The sequence below is a fragment of the Anolis sagrei genome, chromosome 4 (assembly GCF_037176765.1).
Source record: "Anolis sagrei isolate rAnoSag1 chromosome 4, rAnoSag1.mat, whole genome shotgun sequence".
NCBI lineage: Eukaryota > Metazoa > Chordata > Lepidosauria > Squamata > Dactyloidae > Anolis > Anolis sagrei.
Genome location: NC_090024.1, coordinates 187,696,803 through 187,724,018, shown reverse-complemented (window position 1 = coordinate 187,724,018; position 27,216 = coordinate 187,696,803). Strand labels below are relative to the sequence as shown.

The following is a 27,216-nucleotide window of genomic DNA, read 5'->3' as shown; positions in this document are numbered from 1 at the left end:
TTCATAGCAAGACTGAGTTGTACAAGCAAAGCAAGCAGAATAGCCTCCCTACTGAATTTGGGATACTCACCAAACCGATGGACACAATATAAACTCCTACTGTAAATAAAGGAACAACTGGGTGAGTAATCACTTTGAGAGTTCAGTTGTACATTTAGCAAGGTTTTATTTTGTTCTGTAGTCGAGATGGAAATTCTTGCTTGTGTTGGGAGTTGATGTGTTTCTCCTTCCTTTGGGTCAGGAAAGGACGAACTTGGGCAATCAGGCGAAAATGCATGAAGAGGGATAAACAATAGAATTGATCAGGTTAAATGTAGCTTATTTGTGCTAAAAATTCATATTGCATTGTTTATGTTAGCGGTGTCTAGGGCTTTGTAGACATTTCTGTCCTGATTCCCACACCCATGTATAAGTTCTTCTGCCATATCTGTACCTTGTAACCAAGTAGAGAAAATCTGGACAAACATTTTCTGGCCTTCTGTGGTAGATCAGAACTCTGGAAGATTTGTTCTTGACTTTTATAAATATGCATCCAAGTACAAAAGGTTGATACATAATGATGATGCCCAGCTTAGCTTTTCAGGGGCTACTAAACACTTAGGTTGATCACATGGCAAGCCTTGGGGAAATACTGAGCCCATTGTTTCCTCAAATTTTGAAATGAGGTTTACAACTTTGATCATATCCTCTACACTGTTGTGAAGATAGAGAAGGAGTCTTTGCTGTTATATGGTCAGTGAGCTGTTTATTCCATCAAAACAAACACACTTCTATCTCCTGAGATGCTTGTCTATCCAATCTGCTTTAAGTGGCATCTGGTAAATACAGGGAAATAGTCACTGCCTTTGAGGTGAAGTATGTTTAGTGATATAGCAGGACAAGCTGATCTTTGCTTGCCTAATATAAATCTGAAGTAACTGCCAAGAAGCCGCTGTTCATACCAGAATATTTCAGACAGGGACTCTGCCTGAGCTGGAATTACCAGAGAACGTACCTTCCTATTTTTGCCTACACAACATCCATCGGACCCCTATGTTTTCTTGAAAGAATGGAATTTTCATACCCAGAGTGTAATTACATGATAAAAACAAGGGTGCAAGTGTTAGCATACTTTCTTGAAGTTTACTCTTATCAAAATCATTAGGACCTGCTCAAGGGGAAAACATGTTCAGGACAGACAGAAATGACAAAGTGTAAAGGAATACATCTTGGATTACTCTTTCAGAATTCTAATATGCGGCACAAAGTTCCCAGAACGTCATTTCTGTCTCATGTGTCATCTTGGTCATTATGCAAACTGGTTACCAGTGGGATAGGAGAAAGGCTTCTAATTGAAAGACGGCTTCCAGTATGTGAGACCTTTCAGTTCATTCTATCCCATGTGTTCACTCTTTAAGGAGTGAACAAGGAGAATGAGCATGTTCATATTTCAAGAAGAGATGCATCATTGCCGCATCTTCTTTCTTTCTCCAAATTAGCCAATGGGGAGCAGAGACTTTACCTAGATTAGCAAACAGTGAGTGCAGAATTGGCCCAATTGCGCACTGAAATGAGAAAATTGAAAGCCAGAGGCTGTCTTAATTTGTATAAAATTAGTTAGGACAAATCTGCCAAGTACCAAATGTGATGCAGAAAAAGTTTATAGTTACATCCTCAAGATACAGCCACTTAGACAAATATATCATAGGACAAAAGTTTTATGCTATTTTATTGTTGTATTGAATATTTAAATTTTATATATATACTGCCCAGGAATCCAGTTTTGGATGAAGGTATGCTTTACCCTTTTTAAAAAATAAATGGCAGTAGAACAGCCACAGAATATTAACTCAATGTATACAAAACACCCAGCAGTGCAATACCAACAGTCCCATTATCCCAAATGCCTAAGCAATCACAGACAAGAGATACAGCATTTTAGCAGCCTATCAATCCTGGCTAACGCAGCTCCTCTCCTTCGTGTCTGCAATCCTCCAGCTTTGCAAAGCAACTGTATAAATCCTTCAGCAAAACAAATGGTATCTTTGCCTCTTGTACATGAGGGATGCTGGGACCAGCCATAAACTTTATGAACATCATATTCTTTCAGGAAAGGAAATACAAGATTAAAAGGGCTCAGGGTTTGTGCACACAAGGATTTATGGCATCGGTGTTGGTGCTTGGCTCTTCGCAGAGAATGAAGCTTTTCATTTGCAGCTCTCTGTCACCCAGGACAGTTATTCTTTCAGATGAGAAAAGAGGAGGAACGGCTGGCTTAGAAATACACAGAGGACTAATGCAACCGCCCAGCCGTTGCGCACATAATGTCCATATGGAAATATCTAAAGAGATGAATAGAGTCAAGCAAATCTTCCCCAATATCTGCTAAGTAGTTTTTGATCAGGCCAACAGGCAATGTTGAATATAACCTCACAGGGAGAATTGTGTTTGTGTATAACACTGCAGCTGTAATGGGGAACCAAATTGCCCAAAGAGAAAAGCAGAGCTCAACCAGTTAACTATTTCATGGATTTGGAGGGCTGAAGTTTGCCCATGCCTGATCTAGATTATGAGATAATTTGCCTCCAACCGGAGTATTTATTAGAAATTTGACCTTTCAGGATTTCTAAAGTGCACAATGGAAGCTTCCATCTCCCTTTGTTTCCAATTGTTCTGATTAGACTTTCATTGCTGTACATGCCAGTATTGCATTTCATGCATTGCCTAGGGCAGGGGTCCTCAAACTTTTTAAAGAGAGGGCCAGGTCAGTCCCTCAAACTGTTAGAGGGCTGGATTATAATTTGGAAAAAAATGAATGAATTTGTAGTGCAAAAGACACTTAAAAACAATACAATAATTAAAATGAAGAACAATTGTAACAAATATAAACTTATTAGTACTTCAAGGGGAAGTGTGGGCCTGCTTTTGGCTGATGAGATAAGATTGTTGTTGTTACTGTGTGCTTTCAAGTCATTTCCGACTTAGGTTGACCCTGAGCGAGGGCTGGGTAAATGACCTTGGAGGGCCATATTCGGCCCTCAGGCCATAGTTTGAGGACCCCTGGACTAGGGGTATTATTGCACTACAGGATTGCAGCAGTTCACAACTTCTTTAATTCAAATAGGCCCAGAACTTACTTCTTTACTCTCCAGAACTAGCATTACAGTCCTTTTGAAGGGAATTTCAAGTCCCTCTGAAACTATAGATCATGTGATTCTGTACTAGAGAGTTGCAGCATTTGAGGAGGTATCAAAGTGCTATAACTATGCAATGTAGACTCACTCAAAGATTAAAATATTCAATGGGCTGTAATGTTGCAGGAGAGAAGAGAGCCATCACCAATTCATTCATTTAACTCACTGAAGCAGGTCTTAAAAGGAAGTGGTGATACAGAACGAGAAGGGAAGATGAAGAAGAAGAAGAAGAAAAGAGTGGAGGGAGGGAGAATTTCCCCAAACTAGGCTTCTAATCACTGCTGGCATTGACTTGTAATATGTACACAATAGTGCTTGACGGCTTCTTTATAAGTCAGATGATAAATCCATGCCAAGATTTAGGCCTTTTCCACATAGCTGAATAAGATCCCAAATTATCTGATTGGAACTGGAATATATGGCAGTGTGGACTCAGATAACCCAGTTCAAAGCAGATATTGTGGGATTTTCTGCTTGATATTCTGGGTTATATGGATGTGTGGAAGGGCCCTTAATCTAGATTTGAAAAAGTAGCTATCCATAGTGCCCTGATCCCTGCAACAGGACATCTTCTTTAAAGAGCACAATAAAATCTGCAGTGAATGCACCATTCCACTACTACATCCATCACACTGTGTTAGGAAGAGGTATAAGGTGAAATCAGGCCCAAAGCCCAATATAGTTGTCTACCCCTAATATGGACCCTTTGGCATCCACAGGGGCTGTGTGTGAATTAGAAGGATAAATATTTAAGCCATCGTGCTATTTCAACCACTGATTGTTTAATATGAAGGGAAATATTAAAAGAACAGGTCATTTAATATTGAGGGAATGTTGGCATATGCAATTATATATAGCAAAGTCTGTATGTCTGTAATGTATGGCAGTAATCAACAGCAAGGACTTTCTCAAATTCAGGACTAGGGTGCAAACGAGGACAGGGTTTCAGCACCTTTTCTATCAGAGAGCCAAAAAAGGGGAAGCTTCCCTTATCAAAGTTCCCTCTTCTACCCCATTAGGAGGAGGAGCCCCATGTTTGTTTGCATCTTATATGGGAACCTAAATCTAAGAAGTTTAGTTTTTGAATGGCACCTTTGCTTGAAAATAGCCTATCTGGAGTTCAGCAAGAGCTTTCTTGCACTCTGTGTGCCCGAACTGGTGGCATTCTCATAATGTTTATTCCGAAATGGGCCCCACAGTATTCAGTGGGATGTATTCAATTGCATTCAGATACACACACACACATATTGTATATTTTTAAAAGCATTGTCTTCACCAAGATTTGCAACAAAAATGATCTTAGCTGTACCACAGAATCAGTTGCATACATTCTTGCCCTCTACTGGCTAAAGTTAATATCTTTTCTACTATTTAGAAGAAGTTTACCCCCAAATTAAGAAATGAGCACTTCATATAATCTGAGGAATCTGAACTAGGATTTAGAAAGGTTTTTCTCTGGTCAATAATTCTTGCAACTCCCATGGCTCAGGGGATACTGGGAGATGTAATCCAAACAGTAGTCTTCCCAAGCTCTGATTTGAACATATATATTTACATTTATGGGGAAAATATGTTCTGGGGTTGTAAAAAGGAAGCAAGTTAAGTATTAAATTGATATGTTATCGATTTCTATAGTGCAAGAATGCTTTATGAACTGGTCACAGCAACCCTGTTTTACCAGAAATTGAGGCCTTTGGCTTGCCAGACCAATTCCCAGCATGGCTATTGCTAAAAGATTATGGAACTGCAATTCAAAAACTTATAGAGATTCAAAGGTCACCTATCACACATTACTTATGCTTAAGAGTAGGAGAAGTAGATACCACATGGCTACATTAGAAGAATGATGTCCAGGGAATCTGAGTGAGAAGACAGTAGAGTAAGCACTAGATCCACCTGCCCAACATAATCATCATCATACTTTATTTATACCCCATCACCATCTCCCCCAAGGGAACTCGGGGAGGCTAACATAAAGCCAAGCCCAACAATTACAACAAAGCAAAAAGAATACAACATACAATAATACATCAAATAAAAATATAACAAACTATAACAAAAAGAAAAAAAATGATACAAGATAAACACAGGATATAGCATAAAATAACAAAACATTGAACAGAGTGGGCAGGGCCAATTGCAAAGGATAAATGTTTTAAAACCCTGGGTGAGATGAATAGGGTAGTGTATCTGGTGGGAGGTTCAGTCCAAAAGTCAATAAAAGCTAGATCATTTTAGATGTAAGGGATCCCTATCAGCCACTTTCCACCAATACTACATCATGAACACAGTTTAATCCCACTCTAACTGTCACGGTCCTGTCTTTTGAAATTCCTAGAATTGATAGTTTGGTGAGGTTTCTAGAATACTTTGTAACATATCTCTCATACCGAAGTTCAGGAGAGTAGAACTATAATTCCAAGGGCTGAACCAAGATGCTCTGAAGTGTAAACACAATAGCAGCTATGATAAAACAATAGCTTCTTTTGTACAGCATTTAGAATGGAACCCATCTTTGAAGGCATGGACTCATGTGGGATTGCCAATCAGTCACCTGTGTCCTTGACAGTGGCTTGTGGTTCATGTTCCATGTTAGGAACACATTTACAAATTACCTGTGTGTCATAGAGCTTGTAGGGGTGCAAACTCCACTGCTTCTAATCATGAAATGAGCCTATGTAAATCAAGGTTTCCTGAAGAAACCTTTGATTGGGACATTCCACACCCATCAACACCAAGACACAAGTGGGATTTTCACTTTCCAATGCACTCACAAGTCAGACCAGGTTTTTGAACTTGCAGAAGGTCACAAAAAACATTTTGACTTGTGACATCATGAAAAGTATGTTGTTGCCTGACCTGGAATGTCCTGAAGTGAGGTTTCTTCCGAAAAGATGTGCAGTGGGAAAAGGATGTGTTTCATGAATGTAGAGTGGATAATATTGCTTTTTCTAACACCATGGTGTTAAAAGCTGAGGAATGTGCCATGCAGGATTTCCTAAGAGCATTATTAATAACCTAGTTGGTAGGGAACGTTCTGGTCTGGAGTTCCCTGAGGAAAAGTTTAAAAGCTTGTTGGCATTAACAGCAGCTCTCTAGTAAGAAAACTGGGGTTCTTCTCCAAATTGGGGTTCTTCTCATAAGAATAGAATGTAGAATCATCTCATTAATAACTTAAGGTTAGCAGAGGTAGAAGGAACACCTGATCTAGCTGCTCTTAACTCAATAGCTTTTCTATTTGGTTATCTTTCCTTATTTTTTGTATGCCCACCATGACGTTTGCAAATTAAATTGGTTCTCATTGCAGCCAGTACTTATGTTCCCCCAAAATGTGTGTCCTTAAATGCCCACTTTTCATCTAGCTAATATGTAGATTGTCTTGGCTGCCATAACACCATTTTCAACATTTAGGACATCTGGGGTCACAGCAGGACATTGTATGTCCACTCTGACTTTTCTAAGAATTGCACTTGACTGTGCAGAAATGTGGGAGGAAAAATAATGTGCTCCTTTATTGTGACCTGCTCAATCTATCCTCAGATTGCAGAAAAGTTCTCAAAGGATTACTGAGCAGCCAGAAGGCCCATGTACTTTGGATATGAGCTCATTTACCAGCATGAAAACCTTCAGCCCATCTTCGGATCTCAGCTAGAAAGACTTAAAAGGGTTGTTTCATCAGTTGGAGCTCAGCATACTACAGAAACAGACTTAAGTCCCATACGTACTGCACCATGGTGGTGCAGAATAATCTGGATCTTGGGGATCCTAGGAAAGGGATCCTGCTGGAGCCTTTCATCCACCAAGTTGGAGGCCACATGAGCATGATGAAGTATGATGACTCCACCGTCTGCAAGCCCCTTGTTTCCCAGGAGCAATGGTTCTACGAATCTCTCCCCTCAGCAATGAAACGATTCACACCACAGTACAAAGGTAGGCTCAAGAATCCTCTCTTATATATAATTACATGTACTTGTTAAGAAGTAGATCCCATTGGATTCCGTGTGAAGATAATGAGACTGAAAGTGCCACAGCTAAAAGGATTTGCACTTAGTGTTTGGTGCTTAAAACAAATATAAGTGCCAGAGGAGTGCCATCTGTCCTCTTCCAGTTGCCAAGTCAGCAGCAACAGGCATGCAATGGAGTGAACAGCAGCTGTGGCAATGGACTTTGCCAAAAATGTGCTCTAGGTATGGGAAAGCCACCATTATATACTCTCTATGCAGGGAAATCCACCAGAGAAGCATGTTTAGAGAAGCAGCATGGAGTCTAATACTGTGCTGTTGTGAAAGACCTAGCAACTACTTTGTTTATAAAACTGCTTCTTAAACTTTGAGTCCTAAACCCAAATGGGCTCCCGTTAGCTCAGTGTTGGGGTCACAAAAATTTGGCAACAATAAAAGGTTTTTGAACACCACTCTTCACAAATCTGTTGGCCGCAGCATGCAGGGTTTGCAGTGGACGCTGCAGAAAGTGCTTCAGTTGTATTCCACAAAGAGGAAAATCATCCTGTTTAGCAAGCGTTCTAAATTCTGATTTATTATCAGTAAAATTTTTGATTTTTATACCTATTTTATATCCCTATATAGCTGGGGTCATGTCAAAATTTCTCAGGCAGAAAGGGGTTATGAGTGGAAAATTTTAAGAAGCCCCGCTCTATAATTTCATGAGCAATTGTGGAACCAAGATCCTATAAAATGTACAGATGATATCTGGCATATCTTGAATGTTTTTTGAAGATATGTAAACCAGTAAGTTTTAGATGCACATGAAGGGAAAGCTTGAAACTGAAGAAAACAGTGAGAAGAGAGTCACAGCATTTTTTAGTATATCAGAGGCACAAAGGGACAAGTAGTAATCTTGGAAATGCAAAACAGATCACAGCAATGGAAACGAGACACATAATCTGTGCAAATGCAAGCCTACTTGTAATTTTGTATCTACATAAAGTCAAAATAGTAAGAAATCATTATCAGATTCCACCTGGCAAGTTTTCAAAATAATCCTTGCAGTGATTAGTTTCACAGAAAAGGGATCCTCTTTGGAATTGTTAGAAGAGAATAAAAGGAAAGATAAAATGTACCAATTAAAAATATTGCTCATTAAAAATATTTGGGGGTTTTAAGGGCTTTGGGAGAGAAAGTTTTTGAAATGTGCCATACCCTAAAGAACAACATCTTAAAGACAAATCTTTTTGTTGTTGTTGTTTGCTATTGGATGGGCATTTTTCTCAACAGAAAAGATTCAGCTGGAGGCTTATTTTACTCAGTCTAGGAAGTAGCATATTGTTATGTGTGCTATAATGTGCAAATATGGTCTCCTTGAATGGAAATAAAATGATATGTGAACTGAAAATGGATTGAGATGTAGCCATATATCACATACATTAAGGTATTTGCAATGTCAGTGAGGGAAAACTTTAAACAGAGTGGACTTTGGTAGCCTCACCAATTGGCAGTAAATAGGCTTCTGCTTCCTCATGCAGTATCTCTGGAAGAAAACTATACAACCATAATGGACCTGTGCTGAAATATTGTTTGAGTAACAGGGTCTTGGGCAAAAGGAAGAAAGAGCATACTGGAAGATAAAGTTAGAGTTTCTCTCTATCAGGATGAAACATTTTGTAAGAAAAACAGCTATCTTATAACAAGTAAGACATTTGATCCATCCAGACCAGTTCTGTCAACTTAGACAAGAAATGGCTTCCTAGGGTTACTTACAGGCAGATTTTCTGTGGATCCCTGGTATTTTTTTGGATATTTCCCATCCAAGAAATAAACAAGCTTTTACATACTCATAACCTCCACCTGCCCTGATTTGGAAGGGATAATCACAATTGGTAGGGTTTAAATTGGTAGGGTTTATAATAGGATGCTCTTTTTTGGAAATGTATGTTGCTTTATGCACCATAATATCTTGTAAATTTACTTTGTTTGTTGTATTGTGTATGTTGCAGCACTACTGGGTGTTTTTTGTGAGCCGCCCCAAGTCTCTTTTCTCAGTTGCTTTTAAAATAGCACATTTTCCACATCCTCCTTCCACTTTCCAACCTTTGTCATCAGGTTACTTATATTACTGAAAACTGACTTGGGACCTTTAAAGTGCTTCACAGCTTGGTATGAAGGTACTTTAAGGATTGCCTTAAGATTGTGCCGATCTGTTTACTTTTTTTCTTTAAAGGTCATTTTCTGCAGACTCCGCTTTGGAGAAATATAATGGATGGCATTGCCAGGAAAGTTATTTTTTGAATGACCATTCCCAGAATTCCTAGTCTAAAGATAATGGGACATGTAGTGGAAAAGTACCTTTTCTAAAGTCTGGTGTGTGACTATTGAGCAAATGTCTATGCTGGCAGTTCAAGAAATTCCCTATTTAGAAAGGATGAGTTGTGTCCCACCCTGATATCCTTTCAGTCCCAGATGGAAATCTTTTAATTTTCCCAAGCCTTTTGATCTGTTGCTTTTTCTATTTTCTCTCTATCATGTATTGTTATGCTGGGTTGTTTAGCTTTATTGTATGTATAAAAAGTAGAAAAGAAAACCAGCAACTGATAAATGTAGAAAACTGTACAAGTTTATGAATCTAGTCCAAACAGACCTTTAAAAATCATTTTTAGGTACTTGTGATGTACATCACTGAAAGAGGAGAGTGAAGATATATAAAAAGGAAGGAAAATATCAATATGTATAAATAATAAAAAGTCCTTAAAATGAATTTCTTCTAGTGAATACTCTGCTGCCTCAGCCACAGAGTCATTCTTCCACACACTCCTCATTTTATTTTTTCATAATATTGGTTTATAACAGTTGAGCTCCCACACTTCCTTGGCTGTTGCTAATTAATTTCCCCCCAGAGACCATTGAGCGAGCAATAGCTCTGACTAAAACCACTTCCCCCTCCATCTCTCTCTGAGAAGCAAGATAAAAACATTTCATCTCCCTAGTCTGGCCAATTTCCATGGTAATATGACACATGGGTGGTTGAGAGACAGAGTGAGAACACCTGCATTTTAAGTGTTATTTTTTTAACTTCCCCAAAAGAACACTCTTGTTCTTTCAATATTTTTTTGTGTTGGGAAGCACAGCGTTCCCTGATCACAATCCTGTTGAACACTTTACTGTTGCTTTGGGAGCCATTTAGAAAGAAAACCCTAACCTTGGGGTGCAGTCTTTATCTTGTCTCCATATTTCTGCTTATTTATTTATTTATCATGTCAAAAGCGAACCGGGAATGTAGTTATAATGTATTTTAAAAAAACATAAACAAAGTTAAAAACTTGGCATTATGCTAAATTTCCTTTGACCAGAAGATGGCTTCAAGTGCCTCTGGTGTCACTGTAAGTGACATTGTGCATGTGGCAGGGCTCAGACCCCTTTGTATTATGTGGTCTGTGGTTTGTTCTTCTCCACACTCGCATGTTGTGGATTCCATTTTGTAGCTCTATTTCTTAAGTTTGGCTCTGCATCTCATGGTGCCAGAGCACAGTCTATTCACCACCTTCCGACTTGAAGGCCAGAAGACTTTCCTGGTCTTCCGTGTGCTCAGGAGGGAGTTTCTCATCTGGTCTCAGCCACTGATTGAGGTTCAGGATTTAGCCTGCCACTTTTGGACTCTCGCTTGCTGAAGTGTCCCTGTGAGTTTCTCTGGAGATCTTAGGAAGCTTTTCCTTGATTTAATACATTAGTGTGCTGGTTGATTGCTGAACAGAGGATGGTCTGGAGATGTCACTGCTTTGGTTGCACCATCAGCTACTTTCCCATGGATGTGGGAAATAGATGATCCGGAGATGTCACTGCCTTGGTCACACCATCTACTACTTTCCATGGATGACAGATGGTGCAATACTGGCTAAACAGTGTAATTTCTCTAGTGGTGTAGGGCGTAGATGTGATGATGTGGCTTGTCTCATTAAGAACCACAGCCACTGTTTTAACATGGTGAGATTGATTCCACATTGGGCATGCGTATTCAGCAGCCAAGTAGCAAAGCGCAAGGGCAGATGTCCTCACTATGATTCTGCTGACAAACTGGCAAATCTTCCAGATTCTCTTCTCATGCCCACCAACAAGATGTTGTCTGATGTTGTCTGAGGCTCTGTGGAAATTACAATTTGTTGCCTTGATTCATTTCTCCTTATCTTGTTTCTTAATAGTTCCAAACTACTCATCCTGTTGCTTGCATGTTAATATTATGCAAGAGCAAAAATATACAGTACAGGTTTTCTCATAAGGTTGGCGGACATCCCAATATATTACTTGGAAAAGCAGGCAGAAGTTCTTACTCAGGAGTCAAAATGCTTATATAGGCATTCCTACCTGCCCTTTGAAACAACAGATTAGAGTGGTTTTGCTGGCCACATAGACAGAGGCCCCATCTACACTGCTATGTAATGCAGTTTATAACTGCATAGAACCGCATTATATGTGTACAATGCCATATAATGCAGTTCAATTGCATTATATGGTAGTGTAGATGGTGCCTGAGTAAATTTCCAGATGGCTTCAGCTGAGACTCTAAAAACTGCTGGTGATATTTTCCCTGACTGAAAAGCAGAGACAGGACCTGAAAAGTAACCCGATAAACACGATGGAGAAATGTGGGTCATTTCCAAGCCATAACCTATGTTTGAGTTACAAAGTGCATCTGACATCTGTTTGTCAAGCGTACAGGGTACAGTCTTCCTCACAGTTCTGCTGTCAATACTGCAAGCAACATTTATTGTTGGTATGTGCCTTCAAGTTTGCGGTGGTCCTAATGTGAACCTACCACAGGGTTTTCTAGGCAAGATTTGTCCAGAACTGCTTTTGCTTTTCTCGGAGACTAAAAAAGTATGACTTGCCCGAGGTCACCCAGTGAGCTGCCATGTCTGAGCAGGGAATTCAAACTCCAGGGTCATGGACCAATGCTCAAATCAGTATGTCACACTAGTTCTTGTAAGTAACATTGGTTGCAGTTTAAATACCCTTTAAAGGGGCACAGGTTGAGCATCCCTTACACAGAATTCTGGAATACAAAATACTCCAGAATTCAAAATTGTACACATGGGTGACTGAGATTGTGACATCATCTCTTTCTGATGGTTCAGTATACACAAACCTCTTTAATGCACAAAATTGTGCAAGTATTGCTTATCATGCAACAAGAAAAGAAGCAATACTCTCCTCTATACAACCATTAAAGGTAAAGCCATCCTCTTCAGTTTCACTTCAGCATACTAGCACTGCCGACATATCCTTAGAAAGAAACAAATCACTTACTTCTGAAGAAAACAGTAGGTTGGAAGTAATAACTTTGTGCTCTCTGGTGTACCTGGTCCTTGGCCTCACTTTAACATATCCTGAGGCTTTGCCGTTTACCATTTAAAATGATTTAGCTAATGCTGATGCTGTTTTGCAAAACTTGACCATCATAATTTAAATTTAATAGCAGTTCATAGCATCCTGGAGTCTGTTTATAGGGCTGACAGCTCTTTTTATGCATTTCCAATGTAGATTGCATGACCTTCAATCAGTCTTCTTTTGCTTTTTCTAGGAACAGCTCCTCTCCTCAAACACCTAGTTGAGTTGAGAATGCTCTGTAATTACAGACTTATTTTCAGGCCGGGTTCTGCTCAAATTCATACCGTATATGGCAGTAGATAAATATGCTTATTAATATAAAACTACACACAGGAGAGCAGAGCTGGGAGACTACACAGCAAAACAGCTTCTTGGAATCACTGGGATGCCTCTGACATGCTGATACTTTCTGTAAATATTCCCTGTCTCTCTAATGTGTAGCTTACATGACCCAACAGAACTGTCAGGCCTGCTAAAACAAAGACACAAACCTCTAGCTCTGGGTTGGAAATCATACAGGCTTCCAAATGTTGGACTGCTACTCCCAGTATCCCCACCCCACTGTCAGCTAGGGCTGCTGAGAAATGCATCTGTATAATCCCCACCCCAATTTATCTGGAACCCATGTCCCTTTGCTGTTAAATCCGAGCTCATTACAAAGCCAGCAGACTTCAGACGTCAATTTGTGGCAATTACATCACATATATTGAATATTTATGTGACTATTATGTGGCACATATCATTTGATCAAGGTGTCACACAGCTGGTCGTTCATGCTTCAGCAGATTAATGTGGCCTTCTGTCTAGATTATGTGGCAAGTGGGATAGTTTATTTTTTGGGTAACAACTTCCAGAACCACCCAACTAGCTAAGTAACTTTTGCAAACGTTTTCAACCATTCTATCATGGAATGATTGTTGGTCTTTTAGGTTGTAATATATGACTAGTTATACTAAGTAATTGCTCTATTAGCAGCACCTCTGTTCATACATAGGTAACTGTAAGGTATACAAAATTTCTCTTGTATACCTATGTATTAATAGTTACCTATGTATGAACTGTCAGTTTCCTATGTTATACTTTCAGATGGCTTGAGTCACTGGCTGAAAGGCCAAGGTATGTCAAAACCTTTATTAGTTCCACCTGGAATGCCATAGAGACTTGAGCAAGCTTTCAAGTACTCTGGACTAATGAAGAATTCTGAATAACTCAAATGTTACTCATTACACTTTGTGACATTTTAATATTGTAATTCCACCTAAACTGCCATGACAACATCTTTTGCAATATTTGAGTTTGTACTTTCGTGAAGCATAAGAGCTCTCTGGCTGAGAATTCTAATTACCGTAGAGTCTCGCTTATCCAACCTTCACTCATCCAACGTTCTAAATTATCCCAACACAGTCTGCCTCCTGCTCGAATCCACAACTGTTTCAATACATTGAGATATTTTGGTGCTAAATTAGTAAATACAGTAATTACTACATAACATTACTGCGTATTGAACTGCTTTTTCTGTCAATATTTTTGTAAAACATGATGTTTTGGTGCTTAATTTGTAAAATCATATTGTAATTTGACATTTAATAGGCTTTTTCTTAATCCCACCTTATTATCTAAGATTTTGCTTATCCAACGTTCTGCCGGCCTGTTTATGTTGGATAAGTGAGACTCTGCTGTATCTACAAATACCAGGATTCTACAGAATATTGCCAGGGCAGTTAAAGTGGAATCATAGTGCTATAGCGTGAAAGGACCCCTGGTAAACCAAGATGGTTACTATCTTCTGTCTTGAAAGAAAGTACAATTTATATTCACTCACAATACTTATACAACAACACATGGGGATTGCTTTGCCTTCTCTACATGTTGCTATGGTAAAAAGTCCAAACTACATGCGGGGTCCAGTTATCATTTATTCCTATCTTCTGGGTTAAGTGGCAATAGTGCTGGATGTGATCATACAATTGCTCCCACGCACATAGTTGTTTGAATGCAACTGCAATAACATGAAAGTAATTCACAGGGAGCTGTCTTGCCTTGCAGCTGCTCCAATATACAAAGAAACCATCATTCTGCAGTAATAAGTTATTTCTGCACACTATTTCTTTATTACTGGCTCACCAATCATTGGGGAATGAAGCTCATTTAGTAGCTCGCTCAGACAGGATGCAGAATGCTTTTCCTTTGTGTGTTCAAGAAGAAGAAAGCAGGTGTCAATTGTGTGGTTGAAATATATGATTCTTCAGATCACTTGCAGTATTTCTGATTTTGTTCCCCATGTGTTTTTCAGTTGTGTTTAAAACTAATTTGCTTTAGATAAAGTATGTGTTATTCTACCCAGCAGTTCAATGTTGACTCTCTCCCACATGCTGAGCAAATCACAAAAATAGACTGATTGATTCATGAGCCAAAATTGTATCCATTCCTCTCTTGAGACAGCATGCTGATTCAGTGTGCCTGGAATTCAGAAGCCTATATGTGCACGTCAAGAGGATGCTTATTCCGATTTCGAGTTGTGCAAACAGACTGGCAGGACCAGATCTAATAGTGAAAAGTTGAGATCCTCACAACAAAACCTTGAAGAACCTCATTTTTTTCATGGGAACTTCTTTCATTACTTACGATTTAACACCACAGTACAAAAGTCACTGCTGTGTGGGAAGCAAACATCTAGATGCTGCTTTGCATGTGTACCAGTCTTAAATTCAGAACAGCTGTGAAAAGGAACAGAGTCCACGTTTCATAATGTGAATGACTAGAAAGTGACAGGGCTATGAACCAGTCCAGGAAAATGTATCAAATGTGAAACACATGCAAATTAGGTTAGTAGAGGAAGAAAATGCTGTCCTCAAAGAGTTGATAAGCATTGGTGTATGATATTATTTTTGGAAATTAGCGAAAACAGTCTTAGCACTGGACTACAACTCTGAAGACTTGGGTTCCAATCCCTGCTCAGCCATGGAAATCCACTAGGTGACCTTGGGCAAATCACACTCTCTCAGCCTTGGAGGATAACAAGGGGAAATCTGTTCTGAAAAATTCTGTAGAGAAAACCCCCTGTGACAGGCTTACCTTGGGATCACCAAAAATTGGAAATGACTTGAAGGATAACCACCACAACTGCAAAAATTAAAGTTTTTTCTAACATCACCCATCATGAGTGTGTTAGTTGCTTCCTGCGCTGATTCAAAAACAGAGAATAAAGAAGTCTCATATTCAGTAGAGTCTCGCTTATCCAACATAAACAGGCCGGTAGAACACTGGATAAGGAAAAATGTTGGATAATAAGGAGGGATTAAGGGAAAACCTATTAAACGTCAAATTAGGTTATGATTTTACAAATTAAGCACCAAAACATCGTGTTTTACAACAAATCAACAGAAAAAGCAGTTCAATACACAGTAACATTATGTAGTAATTACTGTATTTACGAATTTAGCACCTAAACAGACAAGCGTTCTTTTTTCTATCACCCTGGACATTATTCCACAGATAAATATACACTCCCCTCACCTGTGGATCTGGGCAGGAGGCAGACTGCGTTGAATAATACAGAACATTGGATAAGTGAAGGTTGGATAAGCAAGATTCTACTGTATTATTAAATGTTCTGTAGTTGATGGAAAGAGTTAGTGTATCATTCATCTCCAGATGTTTTGAACTTCAACTTCTAGGATTACCAACCAACATTGCTAGTAATAAGGGCTTGTGGAAACTGAAATTCAAAACATCCAGAGCAGTGGTTCTCAACCTATGGGTCCCCAGGTTTACCAGCTGTTAGGATTTCTGGGAGTTGAAGGCCAAACTATCTGGGGACCCACAGGTTAAGAATCACTGGTCCAGAGAGTCCATGGCTCCTCTCGCTACAGTTTTCAACCAGTCCTTTCAATAGCAATTGCTCCTAAAGGTGTTGTTTTTAACTTATTTTGCTGTTCTGCTTTTCTAGCTGGGCAGATCTTTACTGACTTGTTCAACCAACCCCAGTAGGTGATAATGTTACGTAAAGTGTCCGTTTGCTGTTATAGGCACAGCAGCAGTCCTGAACAGTGACAGCTGGCAGCCTTGCTTTGTCCTGAGTTCCCACCAAAAGACTTGGAACAGTCCAGATACTGCTGAGAGTTTTTCACATGGCTTGGAAGGATCCTGACTAATCCTTAAAGGGCAGGGCTATGCAAAAGAGTCTCAAGTGGCACTGCTGTCAGGCTGTTAAGGCTGGGACTGAAAATGCAGCCCTCACCAAGCAGAGTGTGTGGGATGTCCTTAGGAAGGGGAGACCACTATGATTAGCCTGTCATCAAAAGGTCAGAGCTTTCTGATCGGCAAGCCATGCCCAAAAGTAACCTGTCATCTGAGACTCTCGGGACTGCAACTGAGATCATGGAGGCTTTATTGGGAGTGCCGGTAATCTGTAAAAGGTTGTCTAGCACTTCAGCCATGTGAGCCCCATTAAATTTACCCGTGCTGAAATTTAGAGGACTTAGTTCTTCTGCCCTGTCGGCTGTGATCTTTTGGACTGTGTTCTTTTAGACCATGGAATAATAACAACAATAAATAATATCATCAGTATTAATACTAGAAATAGATTTTACATTTATATCTAGCTATCCCTCCTTTGACTCAAGACAATGCATAAGCTCTCCTCCTGCTGCCTACTATATTCCCACATGGATGAAAATGGCCAGTCCAGGATAGTTCATGTCTCAATGGAGACTGGGATCTGAATCTCAAGTCTCAGTTCAACAGTGAAACTCAGTGGTTTTTATCCCTACTTGGATCATGGGCCCCCTAAAATGTAATACCTGGAGAGTAGACTGTCTTTAATGGTTTTTGGACTGTGCTTGCTAAGAGAGTTCCTTTACCCACTCAACCTGTGACACTTTTACATATGAGTGTCTGATAGAGTAATCCTTCTCATGTTTGTAATCCTTGTTTTTCCACTGAGGCATAAACCTGCCACTGTTGTATTTATGTTTTCCACATAAAATAAACAAAATGTTGATACCATTTTTAAAGGGCAAAAACTATAATTTAGGTTGATGAATATAATACACTATTAATATGCAGTCTGTACTGGTGAATCTTTAAATATGCAGGCTCTAATTTCAAAAAGTAGCCTCTACAGTTTTCCTTTATTTTTGCATGCACTGACAACTATTGTCTATCCTGAACCACAGGTCTATAAAAAATTAGTTTGGACCTTCTGCACAGAAATAATACAATTGCCCCAGATATAAGAACAGTCAGTCTACCAATGAATTACTCTACACTTTTGGGCATTAGAAAATGGGAAGGGTAAATCTCAGATAAACAGAGGATCAATACCTGTGGGTTATTCTGAGATGATATCGTCACACTTGTTCTTGTTTTTGGAAGATGTTCTTCTAAAATATTCAAACAACAAGATCTATTTTCTAAGCAAGCACCCTCCCCTCCCCAATTATTTTTTTCCATCGTGGTTTATTTTAGAGCAATACATATTGCCACATATGTGATATCTGAGCAATGTGGGAAAGAGCTTGTTCTATTTTAGAACAAGCACAGCCACAGATTTGATCCATAAATGAAAGGCTAAAGGGCAGAAAATAAGGCCACTTATTATGTCTTCAGCCCCACTTAAAGATAAGAAAATTAAACTCCAAGAATTTTTCCCAGGTGACTCATTTTTATTTTACTTAATTGTCTCCATTCTTAATTTTCATTCAAAAGCACTACAATGCAGAAAAAATTATAGCAGCTGCAAGCTTTTCACTGATTTAGCAGTGAAGCAGAGCTCAGAAAAGTTACTTTTTAGACTATGTATCCAGAATCCTGTAGCCAGCATGGCCAGTTCTGCTATATAGCAGACTTGCCTTTATCTGAAGGGCTGCCCAGTCCACGTTTCATTGATTTTTAAAAAAATAGAATAAGGAGAGGCAGGGATATTGAAATCATCTAGTCTACTAAGAGCAATTACTTGGGAATAGTCTTTTCTACTAAGGGAAAATATAGTACATTTTTATTTGCATAATAATTATTTCTACATTTGCACCTATAGTTATACATTAATACATGCATACATTATACAGATGTCATTCATCTTTTTGGCAACATTTAAGTGGCTACCAAAAACTAAATCCACAAGCACTTTCTCACCAGCTATTATTTTCCCTAGTGAAAACCATACATGGAACTCCTATCGGAAGAAAAATAATTAAAGAAAGAAAGGGAAATAGTTAGTGGAAAGATGCTGCACTTTCAATCACCCTCCTTCCTATTGAATGCCTATTTTTATGAAAATTTGGCACATTCGGCATTTGGACTGTGTCAGAGACCCTACATGCTGGAATCCAATCTTAGGCTCCAGTTGGTTTAGCTATGACATAACCTGGATAGAATTAAAGTGCAAGGACATTGAATATGGAAGAGATCACACGTGAAAGTCAGTGGTAGTGAGTGAAGATAAAAGAAAAACGAATTTCAGAAAGGCTAACAGCTGTTTTCCAAAGAATAAGAGGGCACAAATCCAGACCCTCAAAGGCAAAGATCTAAGTACAATAGGTTTGCACTGTTCTTTGTCTGAAAAAAAATGCTTTCATATACTAACCATATATATCCAGGAATGAGAACACATGGACAGTAGGAAGCATGGGATCAATTTGTGAATAGGGGAGGAGGGCAGATCCACAGACACCATTCCATTTTCTCCTGCTTATGTGTTCCTTATCTCTAGATTTGCTGGCCTATGATCACTCCCTATAATATGCAACCTACAAACCTCCGCCCTGAAATGTATGTTGAAATCATTGTTCTAATTCAACAAATACTATCAAATTTGGTCATCCTAGCAAAAGTATTCATTCCTTTTGGTCTTCATAATCTTTGAGTTCAGTAGTCTAAATTGTTAAGGCAGCAATCCATTTGAAAAAGGTGCTTTAAAACATTTTTCTTAGCATTTCAGCCATATGTTGCATGAGAATATCTAGAGAAATCAGTCACTTAGGATCTTATCAAACATAGTTTTCACCCTGTTTCTCCATGTTGCCAAAACGGAGTCCCACGAGGCCCATCACATGATACAGGGCAACTTCCAGCAGGACTCCGTAGGACTCTATTTCGGCAATGTGAAGAAACAAAAGAGGAAGCAGGAAAAGTACAGGAAACCAAATGGGATGGGAGGCCATCTCAGAAGATAGGGAAAGATGGTAGGGAACGAAGGAAAACAGTTCCCTCAGCTTTCCCCTTCTTTTCCCTGCTTTCCCTCTGCCCGTCTGATGATGCTCCTAATTATATGGGGAACTAAAGGAATTACTAATTTAGAAGTAAGCAGTTCTAAAGTTCGTGTAAGATGCTACATGGACTGCTGCCTTGCTGGCAAAGCAACAAAGTGCACTGTAAATATGTCCTGTTTTCCTTCCTTCTCCTGTCAACTTCAGTGTATTGTATGCAAACTACCTGCCTATAGGTCAGTTGCGCTTCTGTTTACACAGTTCTTTCTTTCCTTTAAAGGTATTATTTCTGTACATCTCAAGAAGGACAGCATGGGCAATTTGAGCCTTATAGCCTGCCCACAAACAGACAGGCGCAGTTCCTTAGATAAAGCCTCAAAGGAATGTTCGATGACAATATGGCAGAAACTCAACCAAGCCAACAGCAGCAATGGTGACCACACATTTGTGAAATGGAATCATGATCAACTAAGCAACACAATCAAAGACAGGTAAGCAATATACACCTCAATCAAATCTGGACTGAATCTGGGTGGTTCTTATTTGTAGTGATGGCTCAAGGAACACAAGAGGAAATCAAGGAAGGATTTAATATGAAAACATTATTTCATATTGCATATTGCTTACCACATATGGCAACATTACATCCGAATAAAGCCAAAGGGTTTGAAAATAATGTTTTCATATTACCGGTAAGTCCTTCCTTGAATAATGATGGACAAAAAGAAAAGGAACATATCCTTCATTCTATCAACATTGTTATTTTAAATTAGTCATACAGATCATTCTATAAAAGGAACTATGACTCAGAACAAATTACTAACCTGCTTAACCCTTCACACTTGAATTAGTCACTTGGAGCACACCAATGGTCTCAATAAAAGCTATAAGGGAAAAAATGAAGGTAAAAACTGGTAATTCATTTCTAGATTTACCTAGCAGTAATCCCAACTGAATTCAATGGGACTTACATATGAGATGTCATTATGGAATTGCTCTGTTAGGATTGCTGCAGTTCTAAATAGAATGCAGAGGTGCTCACTTTTGGTTAAATATATATGCAGAATTGTGTTATAATTGAGACTTGCTTTTGGGTATTCATGCTTAGATTCAGGGCAATACCTAATTGATACCCAAAAAAAGCTAAATATGTATTTTCCTCATTTTTCTTAGCTGTCAGGAGAAGGCAATACTACAAGCTGACCTTCAGCATCGTAGAGATGTATCTTCACTTATGGAGAAAGACAATGGGAACCAGACAGAAAAGAACAGCTATAACCCCTGGGGACTGCACTGCCACAAAGAGCATCTAAACCGCATGTCTTCCAAGTATAATGAGAACAAACCTCATCGTATCTTTTTCTTGGCTGTTCTTGTTACTGTTGACTGATTGTTTACAATCCCAAGGTTGCAATGGGGAACTCCCAGCATCCCATTGACTTTTAATAATTGATGAACATTACAACCTATATATCTCATGGATAATTTGCAGTAGTGGACTCTACTAGCACTGGGGGGAAAAACATGTAGAACAAAATCTGGCAAAAGTAGCCATGACTAATGATTTGGGCAGACATGATTATCCATTAAATCCTAAAGTAAAATACTGGAAAATAAAATGGAAAGTAGCAAGTACAGATTTAACAGTTTCCAGAAGGACAGTCATGCCAGAATCTGACAATAGATAGATGATAGACAGATGTAAACACATACACATTAATGCATACAAATATGTCACTATTCAACACAGCTTCTCCATTATAAATGTCATTTGCTAAAATCTAAGAACAGCAAAATTAGCATGTCATAAATTTGGGATGTCACTGCTATATTTTACATGTAGGAACCTAGGTCTCAAAATTTTAAAAAAGGATTTTGCAACCATCTAATTCAAATGGTACCATGTTTGAAAGTCTGTAACTGAATATTTCTAAGTGAAGCATTAATTAATTTTTTTGTTGATTTGCATCTCTATTTTGTTATCAGTCAAGGAAAAAACCCCTCTGAACCAAGAATAATATGTTACAGATCCATGACTCTTCTATCTCATGATGTGTATCTCAAAGCCATTACCATACGATAAGGCTATTCACCTTTTTACATTGACTGGTGAACTCTACAGTTGAAAAGCCTCTCATAACCTTTAATTGAAATTCAAAGGGTTGAACAGACAGCTCTGAGGTGCCAGGCTTTCTGCAGAAAATTAGATTGTGATCGAAATAAGAAATCTGTCTGTAAGCTTGTGAAGGCAATTGCAATGTTCTATTATTGTTAAATCTAGTTGTTGTTGTTTTAAATAAACATGCTTTCCTTAATTCATGCGCTCAGAATTTCTACTGCTTGAAAATTTGGTATCCAAGTATAAATGCCCATGCATTTTGGACTTAAAGATGGGAACCAGGCAGCATGGCGACGATGCATCAGAAGAGAAAAAAGCACGGCAAATAAAGAAATGTGAACAGAGTACATCGGCGTCCCTGGGTGTCCGTATTTGTGGCATGCAGGTAAGAAGAACTCATTTTGGTGTTCTCTGCTTCCAAAAGAAAGCACGTAATGTTATTATCAGGGCACACATTTTTCAATAGTATAAAGAAATATGGCTTGGAATGAAACTATAATACAGAACACCTAACGACAGTAAAAGTGAAAAAAGACAACATTATTGATTTTACATCCAAAAAGCTATGCTTTAGGCTGGTTCTGGATTTAAAAGAGAAAGTAAGAGGCGAATGGATAGGGAGAAAACATGAAATGTTTGTTGATTCATAGCAGTTGTTTAATGTAGAAAAGTAAAACCAAGCTCTTTGGTCATAAATATTAAAGGTTTTAAGAATCAAATTCCTATTTCTTTTGTGGAGTACAATCCTCATATTCTTGAAAATCAGAAGCCAAGATTGCCACAGAGCAGCATGCTAGTATGTTGTAGCAAAATCAATTAAGTATCCCATGACATCTTAAAGATATATAAATAAACTTAGCAAAAGCATTAGGGGATGAGAACCCATTTTGCCAAATGGAAAAAATACAGACATTTAAATAGATCTGAATTATTGGTACACCACCACCACCACCCAAAAAAAAGACAGTTGACAAAGGGGGGCAGGGGTTAGGATCATATAAAGCAGCCTTGTTTTGGCTTCAAGCATTCCTTGAAGAATCAATTCATTGCTTTTAATAACAACTTCAAATGTTGGGGGCATTTTTCACAGATCTACAAAATTGATGGCCATAAGATTCTTTAACATTATTTAAAATATGGCAATGTTCTGAATCCAAAAGTGATGTTAGATTTGCTCTATTATGTACAGTTTTTTCACAACTGGCTTTAACATTTTCCTGTTATAATACGTGACCGAATGAAATTAATACTGGAATTTGTGAAATAATTACGTACCATATAACATTTTAATTGTGTGGGGGTTTTTTTTCAAATACAATATCTCAAAACACATTATGAATAGCTACAGTATTGAAAGGGTTCCCCCCTCCCCCCCCCCCCCATCATGGACCTGTCTTACTGTTCTAAAAGCACAATAACTAATAATTACTGAAAAGACTGATTGTTTATGGTACAAAACCAGCAGCTGGGGGCCCTTTCAGTATAGTGTTATGTTTAAATCCCACAGTTCCATCATATGACATTCTGGCACTTGCAGTCTAGGAAGGGACATTAAGGATTTTCAAACAGGGAACTGTAGCAACTCATCAAAGCACAAACCCCAGGGTTCTTTATGATGCAGCCATTCATACCACTATAAGTAGAGAGCATGGAAGGTCTCTATAAGGTTTGGATCTCTAAGTAGTGATAGATTTGAAACCGTGGAAAACTGGCCAGGAGAGTCACTTTTAGTCCAAGTAGACAATACTTAGCTAGATGGACCAGGGTCCTACTATAGATTAGATCGGTTGATACATTTGAAACCACGGACTCAGTAATGGAATAATGGAATTTATTTTCATTATTACAAGTCCTGTAATAGTTGTTCCAACTCTCAAGTGAATATGCAACCTGTATATTGATGTAGATTGTAAATCAGTGGTTCCCAGCCTTTTTTTAAACCAGGGACCACTTGAACAGGGATCACTTTGATTAGGGACCACTCTCCAACATTAGTACCAAAAGAGTTACAAATCAGTTTTTGGTCAACTCTAGATTCGGTTTTGTTATTTGGGGTGCTGATTCAGAAAATTGCATTGGATAAACCATGTCAGCTCTAGTTTCTGATACAGAACATATACCATCCAGTAGTCACCAGCTGCTCACCCACAGAAAACCAAATTTAATAATCTAGAACTGATGTGGTAGTAGTAATCTTTTGTGGGTAGTGAGCATCTCCCCTCCCAACATCTCCATTGCCTCGGCACTTAAGAGGATTTCACAAGACCAGTCACTCTTGTTGCCACGTAGTTTCGAGGCAACGGTGCAGTAATAATGGTGAGGCCGGGAACCATATTTTTGTTTTTGGGGACCACTGGTGGTCCATGGACCACAGGTTGGGAGCCATTGATGTAGACACAGCATATCACTCTACTGAGATCATTACACCTATAGTCATTTTTCCTTTTGAGATCCCTAGGACTTGGCAATAATCTGGCTGAGGTTGCCTTCTGGCTTTTAACAGTTATAGTAACCTGAGTTATTGATTGTTAGTGTTGTTACCGTCCAAGGTGATTTTAAAAAATGGTTGACTGCAAGTCTCTCAGTGTGGAAAGAAAGATGATGCAATAGATTTGGGGATTTGCATTGGATAGAGCACCAAATATGGTTGTAAAGGATCCAATTTTAAATAATCACTGAGCTATGAAGGTCCCTAGGAAACCTTGGTATTGTTAACTGTGTCAGACTATATTATTCCACAGGGTTCCCATGAAAATAAAGAGATGGTCCAGATTGTATGTCTCTTATCCACAATCCCAAACTAGAAATGTTTAGGTTTTTGTAGTTTGGAATACATGTACTTGCATATACAGAATGTACATATTGAGATATTTTAGAAATGAGACCCAGACCCAAATGCAAAATTCATTTGTTTCATATGCATATCATGCAAATAGTCTGACCAACCAGCTGGCCTACCCACACAGTTTTAAGCATGAACTCGTGTCCTGTGTTTTAACCTCTGTCTTGTGTGTTTAATATGAGTTTTATAGAAATACGTTTTAATATGTATCTTTTATAGAGCTACAGTTTAATATGTCTATTTATAGAGTTTTTGCAATGTTTGTGTGTGTTTGACTGTGCTGTTATTAATTATTATGTAAATTTTACACAATATTTTCAATATTTTCAATATTTTTGCATTAAAAACACTTTTAGGTACACTGAACCATCCGAAAACAAAAGTGCCAGTATAATATCCCAAAAGTGGAGTATTTGGGGTTGTTGTTTTTTTTTAGGATCTTGGGGTTTTTGGAATTTAGAAGACGGAATGCTCAGTCTGTACTACCTGAAATTCTTGGGAGGACACCATGAAAATATATTAAATAAATAGTCACTGTAAAAATTGTACCAATATTTTGTTTCATTCCAAGTTGTACTTTCTCTATATTTTGATTCTCATCTCAACAAAGCACATTACTGCTCTTCATTCCCTTGCAGGGCTAAGTATAAATGCATTATGTTTATGATATACTCAGACACTGCATTATTGGTGGTTTCAGAAGAACTTTTATAAATTAACTTACCGAATTACAGCTTGCAAAACAGATGGCTAATGTAGATTGTTGTTCTTTTTTTCTCCCAAGGTTTACCAAGCAGACACAGACCAGTATATCTGCAAAGATAAATACTATGGACGGAAACTCTCCCCAGAGGGCTTCAGGCAGGCCATCTACCAGTTTCTTCACAATGGGAATCACTTCAGAACAGACCTTGTAGAACCCATTTTGTCTCAACTGAAGGCTTTGCTGTCCATCATTAAAAAACAGAGCACTTACAGGTTCTACTCCAGCTCACTTCTCATAAATTACGAGGGACTGGAGAAAGCTACTCCTTCGGACAATTACTCCCAGGGTCACTCCCAGCATACTAGCAGTCCCACTTCACATGGAAACAGCCACCCTAAAGTTGATGTCCGTATGATAGACTTTGCTCATACAACATACAAAGGTTCACAGTATAACCAAACCAGCTATGATGGCCCAGACCATGGCTACATTTTTGGTTTAGAAAATTTAATAAAAATTGTTCAAAGTATCCCAGCTGGAGAATGATGATTGCTGAACTGACAAGAGACTATATGGTTGTAAAAATGAAACAAAAAAAAGCAAAATAAGCACATCTAGCCGCTCCAAGCAACAACATCACCATGAATTGCTTTAAAAATGACAAAGCAGGCATTTTGCCAGATAATAAGGTGATGTTCTATGCCATTGCGAATTGGCCAGAATCCATCATACTGTGATCAGTCAGAATATTATTTTCCTCTCATGGTTGCCAATTCAGATGATCTGTCAGATATAGGAGAAAATGTTCTTAGAAAGGAATGTTAACAGTTGTTGAGCACAATTCAGATTTGTGTGGCCAACGATGGAAATAAGAGTTATGTAAATAGGTTGGTGGGCTCTTAAAAACCAACAAGTTTACATTTTTATGCATGGGCCAAAGATTTTCAACTGCAATGTTAAATCACAAACTTTTCCTAATTTGCTCTGTTCTCAAATACTGGCACTTTAAAATGAACTGTATATTAATTCCTTAATTCTTATGTTCCACACCAGTCTATGTGGCCATATATATTCCAAGGAATGTGTGTGGCAACCAAAAGGTGGGAATACAATAGAAACGCAAACCAGCAGCAGGCGGGGTCCATGGAGACTCCTGGAATAAAGCAGGTCTTTGATGGAAGAGCTAGAAAAGGACTTGTTATAAAAAGTATAAAACCTGAAATAGAAGGGACTAACACCATGGCATTTTACATAGGAGAAACAATGAGGAAATAGGTCTTGAAGACTGGGGTGCCCAAATTATCGGGGTAAGGACCCAAATGTCAACTAAATATTTGATTGCATTTCTGAGCATGCATATTTGTGTGAGAGTGGAGAGATATTACAAATACTTGACAAAATGTTTACAGGATTTGTGGGCAGCTGTAAATATGGAGCTTCCAAATCATAAGTTTCTTCTTGTGTTGTACTGTAAAGTTGTTGAAATATGTTTAGGTATTCAATAGAAATGGAATGCCCAAGAACAAAATGGGAATGTCAAGCTGTAAATAAATTGTACAGGCTCTATAACTTTCCATTGGTATCTGTGTTTGTGTTTCTTCTATGTTGCTACTTAAAAACCAGCTGGCATTTGCATAATTGCTATAAAAATCATTGTTTCCCCTAGTTTAAATATCAGGCCTCCAGGGAAATCCTTTTGCTTACTATTTACTGCCTACAGCCTGTGCATAATCACAAATTGTGACAAGAAGATTAAATCAGGCTAAGTACATGTTCTTCTTTGACTGAAACTCAGCTGCAGGAAATGGGCAGAAGTTCCTTACAGTGCCAAAT

The 27,216-nt window shown here is 38.5% G+C and overlaps 1 protein-coding gene across 1 annotated transcript; it reads left to right on the top strand.

Annotated features, from left to right (window-relative positions):
- On the top strand, positions 1 to 26,957 carry IP6K3 (inositol hexakisphosphate kinase 3). The gene is made up of 6 exons (XM_060771534.2): positions 1 to 121; positions 6,714 to 7,103; positions 19,997 to 20,207; positions 20,890 to 21,068; positions 22,045 to 22,220; positions 25,462 to 26,957. Exons 2-6 carry the CDS (start codon positions 6,905 to 6,907, stop codon positions 25,927 to 25,929), a joined length of 1,233 nt encoding a protein of 410 aa, XP_060627517.2. The 5' UTR covers positions 1 to 121; positions 6,714 to 6,904; the 3' UTR covers positions 25,930 to 26,957.
- Positions 26,958 to 27,216: the final 259 nt, after the last annotated feature.